General features: G+C 43.7%; 1 protein-coding gene across 1 annotated transcript in view; it reads right to left on the bottom strand.

Moving 5' to 3' along the window:
- Positions 1 to 299: 299 nt before the first annotated feature.
- RAD51B (RAD51 paralog B) overlaps positions 300 to 19,972 on the bottom strand; it is a 648,225-nt gene continuing 628,552 nt past the window's right edge. Inside the window, exon 11 of the mRNA XM_019551773.1 lies at positions 300 to 624. Coding sequence (XP_019407318.1) covers positions 524 to 624 — 101 coding nt within the window. The 3' untranslated portion in view covers positions 300 to 523. The remainder of the gene's footprint in view (positions 625 to 19,972) is intronic.

Raw genomic sequence — 19,972 nt, 5'->3', positions numbered from 1 at the left:
ATCCTAAAGTGAATCAAAGGAATAAAGCCACTTGCTGCTGCTCTTTGGTCAAACCACAATGGCTTCAGGATGTTCCTGAAGAGTTCAAATGTGTGTGTCTGGATGGAGCAGGCTGTAGGAGCAGAACTCTTCCTACATGTGGAGCCAGTTCCTGCAAATTAGCAGTAAGAGACTAAGTCTAGGGGGTGGGTGCTATCACCCCCTGTGCTTTGACTATTCTAGAACATGGCTCTGTATCTGCCAATCTGACCCCTTTCATCAACATGTCACATCCATTAACCAGAAATTAATACAGTTCCAAATGTCCATGGTCCTGAGTTTAATATGGCTACTCATGTACAGTGAACAAGGATTGCTTTCAAAGTCACCTCTTCCACGGTGAAAGAAGAAACAAGTCCATGAACTGGAAAATTTTTAAAAATCAAGTTTGATCAAATGTCAGTTGAGGTAAATGAGCCCTCCTGCATTCTCCTCCTGAAGCCTGTGCTAGATGGGGTCCTTGCCAGTGGAACTGGGTAAAGCATTAGCAAGTAAATCTTCTTTCAAGGCATTGTTCTTCACTCTTATGGCCTGCAGTGCAGGACTGGTTCCTTCCCAGGTGGGATCTTGTTGGTTTTTTTCCATCTGAAACACAGAAGGAAGAAAGACAGCTCAGTGACAATATGATGATATGCCACCACATGAGTCTGGGTCAGAAAATGACTGAATGGTATCATTTCCACTAGTTCAGAGGCAAGGCAGACTGCAGCTTCAGGCAATCTGCAAAAGCAAAGGTTGGAACATTTTTCAGGGTAGATTAGTCTCTGACTGGCTGAATATGCAGTTAATTTACTTGTTCTTACCCTTTACTCAGTGAATAAGGATCATCTATCTCTCTTGTGCCCTGCCTGGGTGTGCCAGGGCCCTCTCTCCAGACTGTTTAGCTTGGAACAGTCTATACAAAAGTTCCGTGTGGTCCAGGTCCTTCTTCTAGCTTGCCTGGCTGGCATCTGCAGAGTTTATGGCAACAAACTCCCTGTGCGTTGCTGATCCCACACCAAGCATTAACGTAACTGAGTTCATCTTAGATCACCTTAATCAATCAGTTTGTCTGTAAATCAATCCTTAGACCAGTGGTTCCCAACCATTTTGGAGAAGGGGTCTCCCATGTGTCTGCACCATGCAAAGAAGCACCGTGCACAGAAGTGTCGACAGCAAACCCAGAAGTGTTCCCTAGGTTGGGAACCACTGTCTCAGACAGATCTACACCTTTCAACCATCCTTTTTTTGTTAGATCACTCTAAAGCTCAGATTCTCACCTGGTGTAACCTGAAATCTCCACAGAAGTCATTTGGGCAAGGGCAGTATATGTTTGCTGAGGTCCTGTATGTCAAAGTCCCAGATTAGGCTGTTTTTGTCAAAGAACACCTGCTAATGGGATGCAACTCATTTCCTGCTACACAGTTTTCTCCATACTTCCCCCTCCATTAAGAGTTCATAGATTCATAGATAGTTAGGGTCAGAAGGGACCTGAACAGATCAAGTCCGACCCCCTGCCTAGGCAGGAAAGAGTGCTGGGGTCAGATGACCTCAGCCAGATGCCTGTCCAGCCTTCTCTTAAAGACCCCCAAGGTAGGGGAGAGCACCACCTCCCCTGGAAGCCCATTCCAAATTTTGGCCACCCTTACCATGAAGAAGTTTTTCCTGATATCTACCAAGTCTGCTCTCTGTCAGTTTGTGACCATTGTTCATAAAACCACTTGAACAAGAGTTAGATGAGAGCAGTGGAGATCACATCAATTTATTTTTCAATCTTCGATAGAACTACTTTGGATATAGATCAAGCATTGTAGCATTGCTGTTCATTAACACATTCAGCATTTTATCCCCCTAGGATTAGGAATACAGAGCATGATAGTAAAAAGATTTGCAAACTTGTCTAATTTGAGCTGACTGTAGTTTTCATAAGTGCTACTGGATCATCTACAGAAATTCTGACTATCTTGTTTCTTAAAGCACATTTCCCTAGGTATTGCTACTTCCAATGCCTTCTCTCCTAGCAGGAATAAACAATTCAGACGTTTTCTGTCACTTCCACTTTCTGCCTCCAGTGGAAAAATACATCAGTGTTGCAGAATCCCTTACTCAAGCCAACAGCCTGACCACCTTGTGGCTTGTCTATCAGGTCTATCCACAGTGTTTACAAGTCGGTACAGTATCGAGGAATGCAAAACTCTAGAACTCTTGGTTCAGAGAAGATACCTTTTATTAGACCAGCTAAGAAATTGCAAAAAAAAACCCTTTCTTTACAAGCTTTTGGGCACACACCCCCTTCTTCAGGCTGAGGACAAACTGTGTTCTTCGGCATCTTAAAATGTTCCTCTCTCCTCCCCCATTCTGTGATTTACAGTCCCCTGCCCTGGCTTCCTGAGCTTCATATCAGATTCAGAAGACCAAATATGATGTGTTAAAGAGTAAGAGCAAAGTTATACATTTAGGCAATGAAAGCTACCCACCTTCTATTAAATACCATTTGTTACTTTCAGGGTTGACAACTAGCTGACTTTCCTATCAGTCAGTGCTCCTCCACAGTCAAAGGGTCTTGGTGAAACAGCTGTGGGACACTTCCCACTTTGTCCTTAGGCAGAGAGCACTCTGTCCCTCCTCAGGGCTGATTCTCTGTGGGGCTTCTGGCCTCTTGGTCCCTACAAGCTTAGCTCATAGCTTCTGCATGTCCATTTCCACCTTTCCCCAACCCACACATATTTTATGTTCCCCAACACAGTCCCATTTCAGTAGTTTTATAATGTAGGATATTAAGGGCTTTGAGATAAAACAGGTGATGTAGCTGCAGGGGTATTATATGATTATGATTAGAAACACCTCCGAGACATACTGTTGTTTGCTGGGAGAAGTTAATACAAAGACAAACTGAAGTTCCTGTTTAGGATCATTTCAGGCAGATAGAAAGAAGTGATAACAAACAGAAAGCGGACCCAGCAATTATTGGAACCAAAATATCCCGGGTGATAATGAACCATCCCCCAGATCACGTCTACCTGTTAACAGAGGAATTAGACTAAAAAAACCTGTTTGCTGCCAATAATTGCACTGCAAGGTGCTACAGTCCTAGGCAAATATGTACTTCATTCAGACAAGCTCTATTGTGGTGTAACAAGGCAAAGTTTTTCTCAAGGGCCCTGCAGAGCAACCAACACTAATGCCAGTCAATTGTTATTGTTCCTATCAAGGCTTTGAAGAAAGTCAATAAAGCTTGGTAAATGCAGGAGGGTAAAAAAGCAACGTACTGGATTAAAAAGGACCAGAACAATGCTAGTACTAACAGAGGTGATGCTGCACAAAGGTCAGAGGGGACAACTGTCAGATAAGAAAGAAATCCCCCTACTTGTGCATGTATTTGAAGTGAAGGGGGACTCAAGCTCTCTAATGTTGTGCTATATCCATATTAAGGCCCAGTCCTCACTAGGAAAAGTTTACTGGTATAGCTCAGCTGGTGTAACTATAATGGCAAATACATAGTCTGTACCTGCAGAAAAGGGCTCTTGCCAGAGTAAATCATACAGGTTCCAGGAGGGAAATAAGACATCACAGGACAAGCACTTTTATGGCAGCATAACCATGTCTATGCTTGGGCTTCTGCTGCTGGTACAGCAGTGCCGTATCCAAATTGCACTTATAAGCAACAGTAACATACTGACCATCACAGAGACCTGGTATAAGACCCTGGTAATGGGTCTCTGCAAATGCCCAGAGAATCCTTGCATAAAGTCATGAGAAGAATCTGAGAAATGGACACAATGGCTAGGGATTATTCCTGGCTTTGGAAGAAGTCTGGTGCAAATGACTGGACAAATTTACTCCAGTAAAGGCTTACAAAAGGAAGTACAGTCCTACAAGCCTGTGGCCTTCTCTTCTCTCCCCCTCTTCACCAAAACAGCTGCTGGCAAAACCCCCTGTCAACTGCCATTCTACTTTGTGTTTCAGTCCCATTTACAAGGTAAAGTTCTAATCCCTGTGGACTGAAGAGCCTGTTGATGGAAAAAAAATGCACTTTTTTATTTTGAAACCTCACTGGTAATTGAATAAACAGTGACATATGTCTCTGCAAGGGAAGGGACTACAAAATTACTAACATTCTTAATGAATGTTTAGTTCTCTCCTAGTTACTTGATATGCTATCTTAAGGTCGTAAGTGATTGCATCCCTTAAAAATGCCATTAAAAACAATGTTAATAAGTAGTTTCAGGCTAATCAACTACATTTTGTTCCTGGGCATCAGTTCTCAACTAAGATGGTTTGGTAAAGTTGGAATTTTCTTTTTCCATCTGTTTTATTTTCCCTCTCCTACAAAGTGGCTAAGAATACTAGAGAAATTTTGCAACCACATATAATAACCCTGCTTTTCGAATGACGCACTTCAGGAATCCTGGGTCTGCTTCATCTCATATTTTGTAGAAAATTCAACCTTGGTCCCATCTTGAGGCTGTTTTGGGATTTTACAGGACTCTTCTCCACCCCACACGTTTCTAATAGAAATATGGCTGCAAGTTTAACTGCTGACTGGGTACCATCGGGGCATAATCACAAGTTCATACAGTTTTGAGACCCTTTCCATATTAATCAGTGGTGAAGGTATGGAGCTGTCATGGTTATTTTTATGTGACGTGTAATTGCCTCAGTGCATAATCCCAGTATGGGAGAGGCTAATATGTGAAATTGTTCAGCGCTCCATATAGCTGCAACCTGGATAGGGTGGGCCCCTACTTCAGCAATCTTTACTTTGGTTTAGGTGGTTCAGCTGGTAGAACTGGTCTAAATGACTACAGGTCAAGGATAGGACCACGTAACTCCTTCAAGGAGTTCCAGACAACTGCAGGGTAATCTGCTGCATATGCAAAGCAATGTCAATTTAAGGTTCTCTGAGTGAGGTCTTGGGGGATTTCCCTGCCTTATGTAATCTACTCCTGCTTCTCCACTTCCTCTTCTCTTGTGGCCAAGAGGCAAAAAAGCAAGTCTAAAGACCGTTGGTGTTTCTCAAACTCAGTCAGAAAGCTGTGGTGGCGATGTGCTCAGTGATCTATAATAGCCTCACAGCTTCAGAACATCATCTGATTCCAGATGGCTAACACCTGGAAATGAGGAGGGTTTAGCGGAAAGGGGCAGTAGAATAACATAGCTGGCCAGGGGCACGTGTTGTGGCACTACAGAAGAGTTGGTATCCAGGAAGATCTGTATGAGCTAGCATCCAAACATAGCTCTGCAAAGCATCTCGAGGCTCACTTGCCATACTTCCTGCTTTAACAGCCCTAATCCCCACATAGCTCTGCCAGTGTAGCTCAGATGAGACTTGCAGTGTTCCTACTATTTCAGTCCTAGGATCTCTTCTGAACAAAGATGGCCAGTCATGCTGAAATGTCAATGGTCCCAGGACATTGACAATGGAAGCTAGGATGATAACAAATACACCTTCCTCATTATATACACTAGATCTAGTCCTGTAATGGATAATGACTGAAGTAACTGAATGAACAGTCGTCAAGCTTCAGGTTATGCCCTTCTGGGGCGGCAGTGTGGCATGGAGATATCACAGCTAGGTGGTAAACAAGCTAGTTTTGGAATGAGATCTGGTCTCGCTGCAGAAGCACAAAGCTCTGTGTAGGTTCATTTGTCCTGCTCTGCAGCAAGATCTCCCCAGCTGTGGGCTTCAGCGGTTGAACTGTGCCTGGTACACAAGCTAGTCTACTGACAGTTACCAGCTAGGGCTGTGCAAAGCATGAGTCGCTGATTTGATGCGGTGGAGATTTGTCCTGATTCGGTGACCAAATCCAAATCGAATCAGAGGACTCTTTAATCTCTCCGAATTGAATCAGAACCCTTCAAATAGATTTGGAGAGATTTGGAAAGAATCAGCGATTCAGATATAGACACAGCTTTAAAAGTTTTTTCTATATACCTCTAGATAGCAGGCGGCTCGTGAGTGCTGTGATGCTGGGGTGCATGGAGAGTCCCACAGGAGACCGAGGGGTTCCCCAGTGTGCTCCACAGCAGACCCAGAAGTAGACCAGAAGCACTTCTGGTCCACTTCCAGGTCGACCAGGGGATCCCCCCCCCCACACCCCCGGCTTGGTGACTGGTGCCTCCTGGGTCTGGGGTGGCAATCAGGGGTCCCCCACAGCCGATCACTGAGCCAGGAGGGTGTGGGGGGGCCCCCTGTGCATTCCCTAGCAGACTCAGAAGCTCTTCTGATCCACTGCTGAGCATGCAGGGAGCCCCCCCTGTGCTCCTGTGGGACACTCCATCCATCCTAGCATCCACGAGCCGCGCTGGTACCTCAAGTTATGTAGAAAAAAATATTTAAAGCTGTGTCTATGGCCGAATTGCTGATTCTCCAAATCAGCATCGAATCTTCAGATTCTGATTTGGCTGAATCGAATTGGGGACAGTGATCCGAATCAACAGACTGAATCACTGTCCCCGATTCGGGCTGAATCTGAATCGAATAGGGCCCACTTTGCACACTCCTACTACCTGCAATACCTACACACCATGCTGCAGTGTGCAACACAGCCATACTTTTAGGACTAAGGTCCCAAACGGAACGTCAATAATGCCACAGGGATTCTGAGAAGTAAGACAGCCTTACCGAAAATTGTAGCTAGGAAAAACGAAGCAGGTGAGACAAGCATCTTGGCACTGATTAGGATGTAAGTCTCTGCTGCACTGACAAGCTTGCACTTGCTGTCTTGTATTCAGGCCTGGACAATGCACTACCAGGAAGGTACTGATAAACCAAAGGGAATTCAGAGAACGATCTAGAGGCTCTATGAACTTTTGAAACCTCTGTTTGCTTTTTATTACCAGCTATTTAATTCCAATCCCTAACAAACATTTGGGGAAATGTTATCTTTATTCATTATTTGACACGCTGCCCTTCAACTAATTGACAGTTTGACAGTTCAGAGTTAACTTCCCTGAAGGCCCCCCTGAGGTTCTCCAACAAGGTCAAAGGAAATTTGATTTGAGAAGGGAAACAGGAGTTTCTGGTTGGCAGGATACTGACCTAGGACTCAGAAAACCTGGGTGAAATTCCTGGCCCCTCCTCTTGTTTGCAGTGATCTTGGGCAAGTGACTTATGTCCTCATGCTTCAGTTTTGCCATCAGTAATATGAGAATAATGCAGCTGCCCTACTTGAACCAGAGCTCAAGATCTACTGGCGATAGGTGCTCTGGCAGTGCTAGGCAGTGACAGAGTTATCTCCATAGTACATAACGAGCAAAAAGAAAAAACAAATCTCCCAAGCCTTCTTCAGTCATTAAAAAGAATCAAACTGAACAAAAATCCTTAGCCACTCACCTTTAAGAGTGAAAAAGGTCAAGTAAAAGGTCTGCCCAAGCCAAACAGCTTGTTCAGCTAGTTTGGTTAAGACATGCCAGTTTCTGTAGGGCAGGAGAGTGATATGGCAGCATTACACCTGGCTTTCTTTGATTCCCAGCCAGAGTGCTTATTTGCCCGTAGGTCAACCTTTAGCATGAATCCAGAGCAAAGCTTGAATTCCCGCCTCTGAACAAGATGCTTTCCATGCTCTGCCACTACACCTCAACTTAACAAGGGGCAGTGAATGCAGGCTGGCTCTCACACAAACCTTCCAATGAGGAAATAAGTTAGACTGCAGAAAAAGCCCCACCCCAGGAAATTGTGAAATCCTTTTTGTTTGGAACTAAGCTGCTCAAAGTATTAGTAAAGTTATTGTGAAGATCAATCCCATGCTGGCCCTGGAAAGAGGGGAGGCACATGACAAACTAGATCTGCATCTTCTAATTCTTAGTCTGAAGACAGACGGTGGTTGTTTGGCCTGGTCTAGCTTCAACTTTTATTCTTCATCAATTTTAACTCTGAAAAGCCTCTGCAAGGGATCGCTGTGGTAGCCTTGAAAGGGGATGGAATCAATAATCTCTAGTGGGTCTTTTCCATCGATTACTTCTGAGTCCCTCAGTTTACATGTCCAGAGGGAACAATAAAACTTCTATTCTTCATCTCATTGTTACCGTGGGAGTCCCACAAACTACTTGCTCCTTGTATTAGTGGCAAGCAGGTGGTTTGATTTTTTTACAAATCGCTTGCACAGTGATTTTGATGGGAACCAAATGAAACATCATTATGTAAACGGCATCGTAAGACAGAGAACTGGTGATGAAACTTTACAATGACACAGGCTGTATTTGCCAAGGTGGGACTGAGGAGGTGCTTGGTAGAATCTTAGGGCTTCTCCACAGTAGAGTGATTCTGCAGACATTTGTCACTGTTGCCAACATTGGTTCATCTCTTTGGGCCACAGCAGTGGAGGAAGCAGTAGTATAGACAAGGCTCTTGGCACTGAACACCCTATCGTTTGGACCTCCTCTAAAAACCCAACTCGGTACCTTGAGCCAATCCTAACAGTCATGTATTGTCAGTATAGTTTGCATCACTATGTGGGGGCAAGTAGAAAATAGAAGAAAGCAGCCTACAATGAGAACTTTTTTCCTCCATCTGCTTTTTGAATAATACATAGTGCTTCTTGGTGTATAAAACTGATTGTTAGCCGATTCAGCTGGTGCACATGAATTAATGGATCTTATTTTCCTCCCTTGCAGGATCAGTCCAGGACTTAAGAGCACCTTTTAAAGCCTCCCAGCCTCCATTACTTTAATTTGCATGGTGGCCAGCAATCAGAAAGGAGAGGCCACACCATGCCAAGTACTAGATCTGCTTTATCTGTTCCAAGTTGTGGAGTGGGGAGGATAAGGGGAAGAGAGATAGAGAGATGCCCTTGGGGCAAGATGAGCTCTTAGTGCTCAGGTTTCTTCTACACATTCAGGCAAGAATGTGAGGGCTTGGCAAGACATTAGCTGCAGTAGTACACAATGGAACATGCTTCACCCAGTGCAGGCTAGGATGAAGAATAACATTTTCCTGGTTACTAATGTTTCCTCAACTCAAAAATGCAGAAACATCCATAGGAATAAATGGTCAATTAATTAACATAGTACTAAGAATAATTTAAAATGGAAAACACCTATAAGTGACTAACTGGTCCTTTCCTTATAGTATATTCTCTAGTGCTTTGTTTCTCTTATATTTAAAAGCCTGAACCTTGTCTTCACTTTCTGGGAAGACAATCTACAGTCCAACAAGTTTCCCTGTCATTGTATTGTCCCCAATAATCTGATTCTTTTTAAATGTTCCTCTTTTAAATGTTGCCCTGTTACTTCAGGGAAGAAAACATTTCCCAGATTCAAAATGCAACAGAAAGCGGAAGTGATAAAGGAACACAGCTGACAAATAGTCAGATGACAAACCAAAGTGTTGTTCTGGAATCAGTTGAACTCCTGGCCTCACTGATTACAAGAGAAGCCTCTGCTACAAGGAAGACTGTATGGTACAGTACAAGGATGGATTTAACAGAATTGTGCCCTGTAAGGGTTAGGAGAAGCAGAGATCATGGCTTTAATACATCATGACATGAATGGTTGTGACTCGTTCTGGACAAATTCCATTAATGATAGGAACCCTGAAAAATAGTAATGAATTAACTGATCTTGATGGTAACCAAAGCAATGCATTTTACATAGGAGAACTGGAAGGCTACTGATGTGCAGAAAAAAACTAATTGTCATCCCGATAAAAAGAGAAACATCAGAAGCTGTTTACAGATAGGTTGACAGGCACTTCAGAAACTGGTGACATAACTGTAATTTACATACAACTTTCCCATGTACAGTTTATACATAACGTTTTGTATGGTTTAACTACATCCTGCAGCAGACAGTTGAGTGGCCATCAGTAATGTCTGTTTAAATATATAACACCTAATAATAAAGATCTATATTACCATCACAACAAGGCTCTATCTGTACTAGGAAAATGTTCAAAATCTTGCAACAATCTGATTATATTAACACAGTTACAAGAATGCAAATCTATATTGTAGATGAATTGCACTGATACAAAACCAAACTTACACATGTGACCTAGCCTATTAAGTCAGCAGAGTAAACCCTGCTGGTAAAAGCTGTGGTTTACACCAGTACACTGTGTACATGTTGAGGGTTTACCAATTTCTCTTGCAAAGATGGTCTCTAAATCCGCAGCATTACTAGAAGGGACCTGAAATTCTCATCTACAACCAGTACAACATTGATTGGCATCGTGAAGCCTGCAAAGGAAAACTTCCAGGTCAAATTGGCTTCAACGATCTTTTTTCTTTTTTTAAATAAACTACTATAAGCTCTGATTCCAAATTTTCCATATTTTAAAGAAACAACGGAAATAGGTTTGGGGGTCCTCTCCCATTAACAAACATTTCCCCTGCAGTGTTCTCAACTGCATCTGCTGCATTTTGATGTAGCTGCTGGTCTCAAGGCCAGATAAAGTGAGAGCAGGTTGATTGCAAGGATACCCACCTACCCTATAAAAAAACCCAAACAAACCAGAAAGGGGAGCTAGGCTGTCACTCTGAGAGAGTTTACAACTTGTGGGCCACTGTTGGTATGGAAAATAATGCTGAGGGTGAAGTTTAAACATTCCCCCCAGTCCAAACACTGCAGCTCTGTATGACAGAATGAGAACCAGAAAAGGAAACCATAACATCTATTTTCATTGTCCAAGCAATAAGAAATGCAAAAAAGCAAACAGACAGCACAAAGGGTGATAAGTAAATCAGATTGCTGAAAGCTTGTTATGTTGCAACAAAGGTGTTCTCTGTACCATGGATAAGGAAAAGTGATTTAGAGCATGAGTTTCCTCAATAGGAATTTTACCAACAGGGACTTTTCATAAAAAAACATTGCTGTGGGATGGTGAAAGGATCTGAAAACTTACTGGGCTGTTTGTTCCCTTTCTACTCCTTCCATCTACTTTATATATAGAAGCAGCAGGAGGGGAACCTAGCTTGAAATTACCCAGCTTGAAATTACCCTTGTGGCTTTCAAAGCACAGGGGGAATTACCCCTGGAGAATCCCTCCAGTTTGGGATGAGACAGTTTTAAAGCTATTTGGAAAGGAACAAGGTGACTCTTTACTTCAAATACCAGGAGAGTTCTTTTCTACAAAAGGAAAAAAAAATGGGGGAAGCTTTTCTTCAATGTTAGCTGCTCATCAAATCCATATAAACCAAGCAAGCACCCAGAGGGGAAAATAAAAAAGAGAGATAGTGAGAGAGACAGTGACCAAGGGCAAATTCTTCCCTGACATAACTCTACTGACTTCAGTGCAGTTTGGTTAGAGATGAATTTGGCCCTGAGCAGCAGCTGTAGTCACGCACCACCACCACCACCACCACCACCACACACACAGGCTTGCTACCTCTAAACTCCTGAAATAAGACCGGAGAATTATATGAAGCCCTACTTGAAAGGGATGATACAGCCAGATTCACCCACAGGTTGGCCATGGCATCAGAAAGTTTTTGGAAGTAGTAAACAGGAAATGGTTAAGTAAGAGCAGGTGGAGCATGCTGAGTGTGGAGAGCAAAGCAGGAAATAGCTGAGCGTCTGAATGGATGCAAAGGAATGCTCTCTGGCTCAGCCCTTGAGCCGTTGCAGTACGCCCACTCCTCCTCCACTGCCCTTATCTCCACAAGCCTGAAGTCATTAAGTCTTGAAGGCTACAAACACCTTTTGCCCCAGGTAATCTGTCCTCCTCCAATCCCAGAACCAGGTGCTGGGAGCCTTAAAAGGAACTGCCTAGAAAGCAAATTCAGAGAGACCCACCTACTGCACAAGGGATGAGTCAGAAACACCCAGTGAGTGCCAGAGGCTGCAGGTGTGAGGAGCTAGAGCCGTGCCTCTGGATACTGCTCCAGGTGTTGTGGTCCCAGGTGTATTTAACATAATGAATGAGAGACGAGCAGATCTATAGCCCCTTTCATTCCAGGGGTTCCCAAAGCTCTTTAACTTGAGGAATCCTGTTCACTCACTACTGAAATGCAGTCCTCTCTAGGGTAGAGCACAGCAGCTGTGTAATGGTTGACAGCAGTACCACAAGCCAGTTGAGGAAGAAAGTGAAGCCTACAAGAAGAGAGCTTTCCACTTTCTTTCACACTCTTCCAGTCCCTTCTCTTGTCTGCAGGACTTTCTGTGCAAATTCAGTTAATTCCAGATGTGTCTCTTTCCCACCAGGATCTGTTGAACTCATAGACTTGGCTCATAGGCAGACAAGGTTCTCTGGGTAAATCTGTTATCTTTTATTAGACCAACTCAAAAAGTTGGAAAAATTCTTCACAAGCTTTCGGGTACAAGAACTCTTTGTCAGGCTGAGAAAGCATCTGCAGTTGGTTTGTGCTCTTCCTGGAGTTTGAGGAGGGTCCAGCAGCCCACACAATGACTGCCAGAGCTCTCAGGGGCAAGGGGAAAGGTGCTTGCTGCTGTGTCTGTAAGGAAGGTTGCATACATTTCCAAGGGCTGATGTATCTCTTGAGTGGAGCAATATTGGTCTTGATTAAAGGTTCAATATTAGAAAGTGATGATGAATACATTCTAAACATCTGATTAAAGCAGGGTACCCTATGCTGCCTTCAACATATACCACATGGCCAAACTGCATCATAGAAGGGAGTCTAGCAATGGAGCCTCTGACCTTAACCAGGTAAGGTCTTGTGTATGCTTACAGCATTTTCTGGTATAGCTTTGTCTGCAAATCCTCCTAGTAGTAGCAGCTTTTCCTGGTAAAAAAAGTCCTTCTGCTGGTACAGTTTTAACTTGTTCTCCAAGCATAATAAGCTTTACTGGGAAATGGACTTTGATGTCACTGTAACTGTGTTAATACAATGCCTGTTGCTGCTATAGAGACGTAGCAAGAGGGCTCACACTGACATTAGTTTATGGCTAAACTTTGAAGTATAGCTCAGGTCACAGTGTGTTAAAATCCATACTGCCTTGTTTACTCTACTGTCCTGATGGAAGTTAACATGTGCAACCTAACACCTTCTGACTTCTCCCCTTCCTCTGAGATCCTAGCTTATACAAGGCCTGTGAGTGCCTTGTTACTTTGCACTCTAAGCTGCTTAAAGGTTGAGTGGTGCTAGATCTAGCTTGAGTTTAGAGCAGTCACACCTTAAAATTAAAGACTTCCTGTCTCCTACCTGCACAGCTGTGACTTGCCACTAGGCTAGGGACAGACATTATACATAAACCTGTTTAAGTGATTAGAAGCTGGTTTAAACCTGTAACAGAACAGAAGCTCAGTGTACATAAACCAGTTTCAAAATGGCTGAAACTGGTTGACGATAAACCTGGTTGAATGTAATATCAGACTTAACCTGGGTCAAACCAGTTTATGAAACTTCTGTCCCAGACCCCTTCCTGGTTCAAGTTAAATCCGAGTCCTCCAGCATCTGGGCATGCTTTGCAGCCCTGGGCTGGGCTGTGCTGTTTGCTCCAGAGAGCAGGGCTGGCCCTGCCCCTCTTCTCCCTAGCTAGAGTAGTGGGGGCTGGCTGACAAGGGGATGAGGGGTGGGCAAGCCTAGCTGGGGATGCAGCCTGGTCTGCAGGGGGGGCTGCCACCCCTGGCAAACCCCGGCTGGGGTCTGAGGCCGGGGTGGGGGTGTTAAATACCACTTTGCCCACCCAAACTTACTGCTAGCTGCAACTGTGGACTACAAATCCCAGAGGCACCTGGAAGAAGGAAGAGAAAATGATGAGCAACCCTGCAGAGTCCTGCTGCTGTAATTCTGAACTACAAATCCCAGAGACCTTGGGGGCAGTAGAAAGAGGAAAGGAACACAGCCAGGGAGCTGTGCTCTAGTGCTCTCTGGTGTCTGGCTTGAGCCACTGGAGGTCTGTGGCTGCAAATTCCTGAATCAAAGGTAAATGTCTGTTCACTTCTGTTTCAATTTAATCTGTAAATCTTAGACTAACCCACAAAGACGTTAGACTAACCATTCATCCTCAGGCTTTTTGACTGCCTATACCTAGCCCAGAGTGTTGATGAGCAGAGACCTGACTAGGAGCTATACTTGTGAGTTGCCACTGGTGAGCCAGGAGGACAGGCTTCTATCCCTGCTGGGGGGTGGGAGGGGGAGGCAGGTAAGAGAGATGGGTTGGGGCAGGCTGGGAAGCAGAGAGTTAATGGAATGGGCAAGGTAATAAAATGGGAGGTGAAAAGGAAATGGGAGTGGAGGAAAGGTGGTGAAATGAAGTCAGTCAGCCATTGAAGGATAAAATAAAAAGTAGTAAAAAAGAAAAAGAAGAAAAAAAAAGAATTTATAAACAAGTAAATTAAAGAAGGTCTCATGTTTTAATGTATCGGGATTTAGAATTGGGATATTGGGGTTGATGGTCATGTTTCCTGGTATGGGTGGGAAGTGGAAGTGATGAAGGAAGGTGTTTTTGGGAGAGCCACTGACCCTGCCCTGGGAAGGAAGTTCCAGCTCATGGGGACCAGTTTCAGCCCCCTACCGTGTTCTTCTCCCCCAGCCCTACTCCTGGACCCATCTGTGTCCTGCAACCTAGTTAGCTAACATGAAGGTTGTTTGTATGGAGTCCCCAGGGGCAAGAGGGGGATTTGGCTTTGTACCAGAACTGCCCCCTGGGCAGTAGAGTTCAGGGGGTAGAAAGTTTGTCCACATAAAACAGGAGGGTAAGAGAGGACACTGCATCATGGGATGCTTAAGGACTGCAACTTGGGTAGCTTATCCATGGGGAATGGCCACACATTAATAGAACACAGAACAGAGAGAAACCTGCCTTCAGTGGTGTAGCTTTAAGCAGCCTAAAGTTTGCTTAAAACTAGTTTCAGGTGTTAATATGTAGACAATCCAGGGGTTAAGAGCCCCAGAAACAACTTAAATTAATACATAACAAGGCTCTGAGATCAGGATTCAAATCTAGTTTGCCTTGCTCAGTCTCCAGCGAGCTGAAGCCCACACCTGAAAAGCACCATTCAGCACATGTACCTATACTGTATTTATACCTGCTCTGCCCCTTTCTGGATCCCTTTGCCCTTTCTGGATCCCATTTCCTTCATGGAGGTCAGACCAGCACCTTTTACTACAGCAGAAAAGTATGAAGTTAATTTAACAAACCCTTGAACATGAGGAGACCCAGAGAACTTGTCCCATCAGATTTGGCCAAATGGTATGGCACTTCCTGGGTCTTACACCATGGCAGTGAGTCTTGGGAAACATTAATCTGTGAACTGGTTGGATCTAGGGAACACAAGCAAACTAACTGAATTAACTCTTGCCAGATGAACTGAAATAAAACAAATGTCTCTGTTCTGCTTCCTTCCCATTTCTTGCCTCCCTTTAGCCTCACCCACCTCTCCTGCCTCTTATTTTTTACACTTGGGTTGTTAACAAAAATTACAGGCATGAGGGTCCCTGACATAATTACAGTTTGCTGGGAAAATCTCTGCCTGCAGCAGTAATTCCTGTAGTGCTGGAGACAAACACAGGATACTGCCGAGGCCTAATCACTGTGTTTTCACTAGGCCCTGAGTCTAATCTGTCATCAGCTGAGAGGCCACTGACTCCAGCCACACACTTGAATGTGAGCTTCTCAGCCCATCCCTCCCCTCTTTTCAGAAAAAGGCAGCGCCAGAGGGATGGTATGTTTCCATTCATTCCTTACCCTCAGCCACAGCAATACTATAACTTCAATGCATGCCTTATCTCTTCTCTGTGCCTAGTATCAGGCCACTCAAAGCCTTGTGGGAAGACGCTCAAGTGGCTGTTTTCATCTTATACACAGATGCAGGACTGGTATGGAGTGCTAATGATTGCAGTTCAAAAATATAATTTAGACAGAGATAAGTTAAAGCAGAGTCCTAATAAGACTACCACTTCTTTCTCCTGTTTCTAAAATATACATTACTTCCTACCTGACAGGCAGACAAGACTTTGTGCTCTGTATGTAGCATGACTGATTTTTATTTATTTATTTTTTTCACAAGTGAAAACTCAAGAGAATGCAGGAATCCCGATGACTGAATGGAGATAAGCACGCACCATGGCAGGAAGGATGGGAAACCAGGCAGAAGAGAAGGACCGGGCTGAGAATGCTGTCAGGGGTGGGACACAAACTTTTCATATCTGCTGACTAGCAAATACCCCTCATGTGGTGTTGAAAGAAGGCAGGGTTTGACTCCAGAGTTCTGGTGCTACAAGAGGACTTTAAGGCTAGAAGATCTGGGCAGAAGTTAGCAAGATGACAATCTGGGTAGGCTCAAGGATTTTTAATCAGACTCCCACATGTGTCATAAGTGGGAACAGGCAGAAAGAAGGGAGCATGCAGGTATGTGTGTGTTTCCAAGTCATGTAACTGTTGGTGGGGTGGAATATCTAGGTTATTATATTGATGCCCCACACTTTAGTACCTTTGTAGCCTTTTTATACAAAATGACCGGCCAGGGTTGCAGCAGGGAAGACTGACTAGTGTTGTGCTGGGCCAGGTAGTAGGAAGGAAAAAAGGAGAGAATTTATGTTATCTGATCTGGTGCCAGGAGACGGCAGATTTAAAATAGCATGATGATGTGGTAGTACCCAGGTCACGCACTTACATATATCAGTTCTCTTTTTCGGCTTCAGACGTGGAACTTGTGCGCAGCCTAAATTCAAAGCTGAAACTCCTCACATCCCTGTAATCAGTTGGTATGTGACAACTTTTGTGTCACTGGAACACACAATATTTCTTACAGTAAGAAGGTGAGCAGAGACTGAGGTGCAGCCTGAGTGGGAGAGAGTGAGTCACAAAGGCAGAAAAGGGAAAGCAAGGTATGGGGTCACATTACATTACAAGAATGGAGATAGGCTATATCCACAAGGAAAGGTCAAGGTGAGTGGGAGATGGCAATAATGGCAGAATGGGGAAGGAAAGATTGACTCAGGCTAAATTTCAATCAGAGGGTGACATGGAAAGGAGGCTTTCAGGTGAAATGTGAAGACAGGAAGCAACTGCATCACTCAGAAGCCGGGGGCGGGTATTGCACATGTGCAGGGTGAGTCAAACCAGCTGCCAACAAATGGTAACAAATGGTTACTAAACTGAACAAATCTGGTCCTGAAATCACTTTCTACCAACAGGGAGCAAATCGGAAGTTGAGCCCTCAGTCACTTGGCACAGAGACTAGATACTGTTGTTACGTGTTCTAGCAAGGGAAAAGCTCCCTCTAACTACTGTGTTGCTGGGACTGTGACTGGATGAGACTTCTTTGTGAGGTCTTAGGAAAAAAACACTAGCCAACAGAAATTGTGGTAAATTCCTGTGCAGGTAGCACTGTACGTTTAGGTACAACCCTATGCAGGAATAGCTCGTATGGATGGGATGTTTAACACTATAGAGATTATCACACTTGTATCAGTAGTTTATGATTGACTTCAGTGACTAGGGAACTATGTATTTAGAGAGCTTTTGGACATGAAGGAGGACTGAGAAGTCCAGTGCTGCATGAAGCCACTTTCCAACTCATGGACTTTTTTGGCTTTGCAAGTAGCTGTTATTTTTCAGGTCCTAATTTGGGAACAGAAGTTGGTCACACAGGTCCAAACCAAACTGAAACACCTTCTATGCACAGACAGCTCCACTCGACTTGAGTGATACTGCTTAATGCCAAATGCCTGCTCTTCCACTCAGGGCATATGGATCCTCTCAGATTCTAGCATGAAAGTACACTGACTGCTTAAAGTCTGAGCACTAAAGTTTGCTAGCAAGTGGATGGGGGGAGGTGGCAAACAAGATGCCCTAAAGTGGTAAAGTCCTTCCCAATCTCTGGATATGACAAGTCTTTGGTTTTGTTCATATCAAGGGCAGTTTGAAGACAAGGACCACCTTGTGTTTTTGTACCTGGTCAGAAGACCCAGGATTGTGCTTGTGCAGTGGGTCAATTCAATGGGTGTCTATTCTAGCTTCAAAGAGGTTTTCAGCAGTGCTTTGGATGTAGGGGTTGAGGAACGGTGAGAACTGCAAGAGCTTGTCCTATCCTCATTAAATCTTTGTCCTCTCCACCGCAAGCATGCAAATAGGGAGAATAGGGGATATGCATGAGCAGCTGAGCATCTGTGACCTCATGACCTTTGAGTGCTGTATTCTGGGAAATGTATTCTTCAATTGCTATGCTGTTTTTATTCATTGGTATTTTCCTGGCTCCTTCTGTGACACCCTTGTATTTTCTTCGGTGATCCTGTGTTGTGGTTTCAAGGAAACGCAGCTATCTGTAGGTCGAGCATTCAGACAATAGCTTTAATTAAATGTCTGGAAGAATCCCACAGTAATGCAAGAGGACGGGAAAGCAAACAGTCCTGTATTCATTTCTATCATCCCTTCTTAGCCTTGCTGTAGGTTGAGGGCCTCAGCAATACTGCTTCTGCTCACCCATTTCAGCCATTTCCAACCTAGTAATAACAAAGTAAAGGTTTCTTTAGAGCAGCTATTCTCTGTGTATCCACTTCAGCCATTCTCATGACTCAAAGTAACTACAGAAATTGGATTTCTCCTGAGACGAGGCCTTTTATCCTGGAAGCCTGCAGAGGACAAGGCCATTGTCTCACCTAAATACCTATGAATAATCTGAATTCACACTTTACCCTGGGACAATAGTGGGAGTTAATTGCCATTCTAGCTACATGTGTAAATGACTGTCCAGTGCCTGTTTTGATGGGAGTCACAGCCCAGGACAATCAGTCCCCAGATAAGGCTAAATACAGATGTTGGTTTTATTTCAATGTAGAGAGCTACAGTTCACCCCAGGTAGTGTGATGCTAAGTAATTTAGGTTAGGTTAAAACAAAAGAAAACCAAAGGAGAATCTTGGTTAACAGGCTCACAGGACCAAGGATAAGAGAGTAAAAGGATATGAGAATAAAAATTTCCTGGGCCACTTCTTGAGAGCTGCCTGAGCAAAACTTCTGTGTCCAAAAGAAAAACAACCTGAAACAGAACATCTCATTCCTGTTCTAGTCTTCTATTACAACTTCTATTACTCCTACCCACGTTGTTGGAGTTATTTTGATAACCCTCCATCCATCCAAATTCTCATATCGTTGTTTGACAAAAACTTTTCAGTTCCATATTTTTTAGCATTTCTAAAATATGTTGCCGCCTCCTCCTGTTCTCTTCATACACACTTGAACATTTTTGTTCTCATTTCCTTATATCTCCTTTTCCTTCCTCTCATTGCCAGACTTATTTTCCTGAACCTTGCTCCAGGGAGATACAGTCCGCTTCGATTACCTAATCAATGCTGCTTCAGAATTCTAGTGCCAATCAAACTCCTGTCTTTTCCCATTTCTCCTTATTCCTCCACACTTTCATAAGCTTCACTCCAAAATCAAGTTTCAGTCTCAGAATCTAACTTCTTCTGTTTTCCATGCAACTGATGTAACCTACCTCAGTCAGTAGAACTATATACAGTCCTCATCCCTTCTGCTTTTTTAGGTTCTTCAGAAAGACACTTAACTTTGTAAGCAAGGAAGTAGTCTTAAGGAAGTCAAAGGGACAACTTGTGCTTTAGTATCTTGCTGATCTGGGGTCTTAATTTGTTCTGCTAAAACACCGACTTCTTCAGATCTCCTCTTTAAGACCATCTCTTTCAAAATTGCTTTCAAGACAATGACAGGAAGAGGACAAAACATAGTATCTGCTTTCCCCCCTGCAATCTATAATTTGCTTGTTACTCTCTCAGATTTGTATCTTCATTTGCTTCTTTTACAAACCGCAGAATTTATTATGTAGCCCAAAAATAAGCCTGAAAAGACTTTTGGATTAAGGCATTTAAATGAAATGGATGCAATGAACAAATTAAAGGGGAATTTCAAATTCTTCAACAAATTTATGCTTATTAACACTTAATACTTCCAAGAAGACCCAAACCAATTTGAAGTGTTTTGACTGTAGTACTGCGTCCAGTTTTGGGCTCCACAATTCAAAAAGGATGTGGAGAAGCTTGAGAGAGTGCAGAGAAGAGCCACACGTATGATCAGAGGTCAGGAAAGCAGACC

Source organism: Crocodylus porosus, unplaced genomic scaffold, assembly GCF_001723895.1.
Source record: "Crocodylus porosus isolate Cpor-Errol unplaced genomic scaffold, CroPor_comp1, whole genome shotgun sequence".
Classification (NCBI taxonomy): Eukaryota; Metazoa; Chordata; order Crocodylia; family Crocodylidae; genus Crocodylus; species Crocodylus porosus.
This window is presented reverse-complemented; position numbering and strand designations above follow the sequence as displayed.